Source organism: Geotrypetes seraphini, chromosome 6, assembly GCF_902459505.1.
Source record: "Geotrypetes seraphini chromosome 6, aGeoSer1.1, whole genome shotgun sequence".
NCBI lineage: Eukaryota > Metazoa > Chordata > Amphibia > Gymnophiona > Dermophiidae > Geotrypetes > Geotrypetes seraphini.
In genome coordinates this window covers 228569608-228575607 of record NC_047089.1, presented here as the reverse complement: position 1 = coordinate 228575607, position 6000 = coordinate 228569608, and the positions used below count along the sequence as shown (strand labels likewise).

At 43.7% G+C, this 6000-nt stretch overlaps 1 protein-coding gene across 4 annotated transcripts in view; it reads right to left on the bottom strand.

Annotated features, from left to right (window-relative positions):
• Positions 1 to 891: 891 nt before the first annotated feature.
• EVA1C (eva-1 homolog C) overlaps positions 892 to 6000 on the bottom strand; it is a 72225-nt gene continuing 67116 nt past the window's right edge. For all 4 annotated transcript variants that reach the window (XM_033949777.1, XM_033949779.1, XM_033949778.1 and 1 more), the window contains one exon: positions 892 to 3416. In XM_033949777.1, coding sequence (XP_033805668.1) covers positions 3064 to 3416 — 353 coding nt within the window. In that variant the 3' untranslated portion in view covers positions 892 to 3063. The remainder of the gene's footprint in view (positions 3417 to 6000) is intronic.

Below are 6000 nucleotides of genomic sequence, written 5' to 3'. Positions count from 1 at the left end.
ATGATTATTGTTTGGGTGGGGGGAAATGGATGATTATGAACATGAGAAAGATGAATGTGCTTTTATTGTATTACTATGCGTTGCATTGGTTGTATTGCACTGTTGTAATAAAGAATTTTTTAAAAAAAGTCATCCTGCAGGTCAGGAAGCAATGACCAAACCTGCATTGGGTTAGAAGGAACCTACACCCTGCTGCATAGGCTAGAAAGGGCAGCTAGAATAATAACTTGTATTGAAAAAACTTGCACTGTAGGATAACTATGGCTAGACCTGCCCCCAGGCCCGCCCATCCCCACCCTTTAACCTCCTAATCCTCCCAGCTGCCTGTTCTTGTCAGACAGGGAGGAAGTCCGCGTATGCACGAGTGACATCATAACGTGGCATCCACGCATGCGCAGACTTCCTCCCTGCCCAACAAGAGCGGGGGGGGGGGGGGGCAGGGCTAGGGTGTTGGTCAAAACTGGGTGGGCCTGGGGGCAGGTCTGGGGGGGGTCCGGATTTTCCAATTGGAAAATCTGGCAACTCTACCCAGAATAATCTTGGGAAAATAATAGAATTGGGCATCATACTTTTAACCATTCATGTTCGTGTGTGTGTGTGAGAGGGAATGTATAAGTACACATGTATTCAGCTACAGATACATTTAAGAGGCAGTTTATAAAGGATGCAAAGAGCGCATTTCCCAAAAGCCATTTACTCAGTAAAGGGGTCATTTTTAGAACAGGGCACCTAGGCCAGGGGTAGGCAATTCCGGTCCTCGAGAGCCGGAGCCAGGTCAGGTTTTCAGGATATCCACAATAAATAGGCATGAGATAGATTTGCATCTCAAGGAGGCAGTGCATGCAAATCCATCTCATACATATTCATGGTGGATATCCTGAAAACCTGACCTGGCTCCGGCTCTCGAGGACCGGAATTGCCTACCCCTGACCTAGGCTATCAAGACACATATAGTATGTTACACCCAGGGAAGGAAGGGGCACACTTTAGACCTGCTCTGAAATACGCGAGTGTGCCTGTAGGAGTCATTAAGAATAGATTCTCCTTCTCCCCTCCACTATGCCTGCTTATAAATTAGGTAAACGTTTTTGTACATGACGCGCTGCAGTTAGGGGGCAGTAGGCACTCTACTGCCACCTATCTGACCAATTGGGGAACATGTTTTTTAAAATGAAATCGAAGGCGCTATTCTAAGATGCCGGTCTCACGCCTACAGGGGTGCATAGGGATGCCTAAGGCAGATGGGACCTACTTACATCAAGGACAAAAAAAGAATGATACCAGCCCAAAAGGAGTTTATGATCCAGTCAACAACGGCTGGCTTAGGAACTGACGTTTACGGAGGCAAATTTTTATCAGTGTTGGATCCCGAGTTATGGAACTCTCGTCTACTGAACTGTGAGTGAAACAAGAATATTTAACGTTCTAAAGACCTAAATAGTTAAGAATAATAGCAAGCTAGGATCCATTTGGATCATAAGAAATGCCTTCACCAAATCAGACCTTAGGTCCTTCTAGTCTGGCGACCCGCACATGTGGAGGCCAAGCCAGGTGCTCTCTGATGAAGACCCTGTTTTACCTGTATCCCTCAACGTGATTTGCAAGGTGTGCATCCAACTTGCCCTTGAATCCCAGAATGGTGAATCAGAGGAGTAAGTGTATTTTAGCTGGTTTTTAATTTATTTGTAGTTTATATACAGTATATATATATATTAGTTTATATTTGTATTTATGTGTTGTAGCTTTTAATATTGTTTATGGTTTTAGTTTGGTTTTGTTTGCTAACCTCATTGATCATGTTTTGATGGAAATGCAAAATAGAAAAAAAAAAAAGATGTGAATGAAAAGTAATCAATGAACAACGGATGAGCCGGCCCTAACTTTGTGGAATAAGCATCCAAAGGACATCATCTTCACTATCTGTGGATATATTAAGAAGAGGTGGGGGAGTTTTTGTAGAACAAAAAGACGAGCAAGTCGGATGATCATCTTTGATGTCAGAGGCATCGTTTAGGGTCACCGAGGTCAATCACCAATTGGAAAATGCCAGAAAGGCAGATGAAGGTTGAATGAGATGGACTTTTTGTTCTTCTTTCAGCTCATCTTGGGAAGGGAAAGACAGTGTATTATGGCATGGGCACGTGTCTATTGTGGATGATATGAAACGCACACACATGCATGAGGTCAAGATTAGTGCTATCGAAAATGAGCAGTGATATTCGTCATGTCTCTTTCCATTCCTTCTTTCCTAGAGAGTTTCTAATTCTGTATAGGAAAAAATAGCTTTAATTTACTCTATTGTAATTTAAGATTCAGGAGATAAATACCAATAAAAATGCAAAAAGTGCAAACAAATCTATCCCAAAACAGTATTGCTGTCCAAAATACAATCCTGAAGGTGCCGTGTTATTAGTAAGACACAGGCAGTAGAATGGAGTGAGCCACAGGTCCCACTCACTGGCATAGTAAGGGGAAGGCAGTCCACCCCAGGTGCAGGCACCCTTCCTCACCTCCACCCCCTCCTTCTCAATGACTCCTGCTGTGCACCCCTTCCTTGGTACCTCTTTAATTTTTCCTGCAAAAGCACCATTACCAACTTGCTGCTTGTGTTGGTGTCGCCTCTCTCTCACGTTACTTCTGGGCCCCGCGCCTAGAAAGTGATATCAAAGGGACAGTTGACACGATGCGTGCAGTTCGTGATGCTGCTCTTACCTGGAAAATTAAAAAGATATGAGGGAAGAGGCATGCTGGGGAGGAGGGCAGGAAGGGGCACCACTTACTCTCGCTATGCCACTGGGAACTAGAGTGATTAGGGGTAAGGCTTGAGAATGGTTTCTTTGGCAACCAACAAGAGGGTCTGCTCTCTGTGCTGTAAGAAATTCATGTGCCCCACTCATGTGCCTTTACTTCACAGAAATTAAGCGATGTCATTTCAAATCTTCCTTCACAGAAGGCATTGACGAAAAAAAAAAAAGAACATTAAACTAATTTTACAAAATAAACCAATAAACATTTGAAATTCTTTGTGCTAGATAAGGCCCCTGGTCAGCACTATGGGCCAATTCATCTCGGAATGAATGCATCTGAAGCACTATTCATCCATATTTCCTGCATAATCTGATCCCTGCGTTCAATCCTTTCTGCCAGTTCGGCTGCGTCCATAGAGTTATAGGCAGAGGCAGGTTTATACAATCTCAGAAAGTCATCTGGAGAGGCAGAGTCCGAAGACGCCTCCTCATCGCTCTCCTCGCTGCTGCTATCGTCTTGGTCACGTTCCAGCAGCAGGTGGCCATTCACTTGGTGAATGCTCCGGATATTCTCAGGGCAAGACACACGTGTCACTAAGGCACACAAAGTGAGGGCTAGGCCCACGCAGATACTACACATGAAGAGCAGGGCAGCACGTTCTGGGTGAGCTGCAATAAAGGAAAATAATAACTGATTTTGATTATTAGCTCAGTCACTCATTTTGTACGTATTAGACTACTGTAATATTTACATTTGGGAGGCCTTCAAAAAATGTTTTCATCGACTTCAGTTGATACAAAATACTGAAGTACATCTAATTTTCAGACTACACAAGGCAGACCATTTAACCTCAGAGAATTACACTGGCTTCCTGTTGAGGCCAGAGTGCTGTTTAAGTTAGGATGTCTGTGTTATAAGGCCATGTATGGTATGCCCTACAGAATGACACAGGGAACAAATTTTTCCCCATCCCCGCATTGTCTTATTTTTACATAAATTAAAAATATTTTACCTTCTCTCCCTTTTACAAATCCACGGTAGCAGTTGCCATATAAACGCTCTGATGTCCATTGAATCTCTATGGACGTCAGAGTGATTACCACAGCAGCAGCCATTACTGCGGCTTTGTAAAAGGGAACTTGTATACCATCTTTTTGTTGCGTCGGCATTTCAAAGCTGACATTCAAAGTGGTGAACACTGGAGGATCAAGTAACTTGCCCAGGGTCACAAGGAGCAGCACCAGGATTTGATCTCACAAACTCTGGGTGCAGAAGCAACAGCTCAGCCAGTGAGCCACAGCCCTTATGCTATATACAGACTTAAACATGGCCTGTGTCGAGTCCAACAATAAACAGCATGATTGTCTCAGATTCTGAAATAGAGATCTGCACGGGAACGGGGATCGCGGGGGTCCTGCGGGAATCCCCCCTAACCCACGGGATTCACACGGGGACCCCCTTCTGGCCCACGGGACTCCCACGGGGACCCCCCTCTAGCCAATGGGACTCCCATGGGGATGGAAGGCTTTGGAAGCAGGGTTCGTCCATATAATATAATGGACACGTCAGCCTTAGTAAAAGAAGGGGGTTTATAAGTTAATTACATGAACAGAAAACAAAAAAAGGGTTCCACCAAAGAGATTCTACAAGGAAAACAGCAGCGCAAACGCAAAAGAAACTGTGGAATTGATGATCCTGTCAAAAGTAATTGCTGCTTTTTATGGGGACGGGCGGGTAATTCCTTGCGGGGATGGGTGGGGATGGAGAGGATCCTGGCGGGGACGGAGAGGATCCTGGCGGGGACGGGTAGGGACGGAGAGGATCCTGGCGGGGACGGGTGGGATTTCTGTCCCCGTGCAACTCTCTATTCTGAAGGCCCTTGGTGCTTTAAGTATCCAGTTTATGTGGTGTACTTTGACCCTCTTCTAAATTCTTGTTAATTTTAAAACAATCAGACACACATTAATCCCATTTGAGACATTTTCCTCCTTATCCATTAGTCAGTACTAACAGTTTTGACTGTTGGCAATTTATGAAATCAAGAGCTCCTTTTACGAAGGTGCGTTAGGGCCTTGACGCGCGGAATAGCGCGCGCACTAGCCGCTACCGCCTCCTCTTGAGCAGGCGGTAGTTTTTCGGCTAGCGCACGCTAATCCAGTGCGTGCGCTAAAAACGCTAGCGCACCTTCGTAAAAGGAGCCCCAAGTGTCTCTAGTAGATTGAAGTTCAAGCCCAAATGCATTTTACTGTCTCAACCACATCACCACGCATACTTGAAACGTAGCAGTGGAACGCCACAAAAGAACGCACCAATATAACTTGAAAGAGGGAGTGGGAAGAATTTTTTTTTTTCCTGATCTCTAATGAAAAGTGTATTTGCTTATTTTGGTGTGAAATGTCAGTGAAGTGATGAAATGCAACACAGGATGGCATTTCAACACACCGCCTATGAAGTACGCAAGCGAGAACTTTCTGAATAGCTACTTCAGAAATGCAGACGTGAAATAACTGAAGTTGGCCTTGTCCTCTCAATAACAGCTTTTGTATAAGCAAGGCAGTGAATGAAAAGCAACCACAGCTGCACCAACTTGCAATGAATACAAGATCATTTGAAGACAATGGAGTTATCAAAAAATGTAGGTATGTGGCTTCTGAAGTGTTTATATTTATAGCTCATATTTGGAGGAAGTGATGTCAGCTGGCTGATTGAGTGCAGAGGTCCTCATGCCCTAATAATTAGAGCTCACATTTATATCCCCTATCTAACTAGTTCAGAGCACTCCCACCAATATCATAAAAAAATTCCCCAAAATGCATTTCTAAAAACAAATATTACTAACAGGAATACTTCACCACAAACAACATTATTATAAAGGAGAGAAGGCATGCTCAAAAAGTTAAGTTTCTCTCATACCCAAAAGCCCTTGAATGTTTATAACAATGGTATCATTAATCACTTTTGCCGGACCTCAGCAACACCATTCGAGACTCAAATAAACTTTCACCGTCACCAAGCTTTGTGTCTCTTCGGTCCTCATATATATAAATGACATAATTCCACATTTACATTTACTTTTAAACTCACACCACTTTTTATAAAGAAGTGTGATAGATGCCAATGGTGCAAATTGTCACTGAAGGGTGACCAGTGGGTATATCTGCAAACTGGATACGTTATAAGGGCAAAGACTATAACAAACTGTGATGAGAAAGAAATACTTTTTTATAGAAAGGGTGGTAGATGCGTGGAATA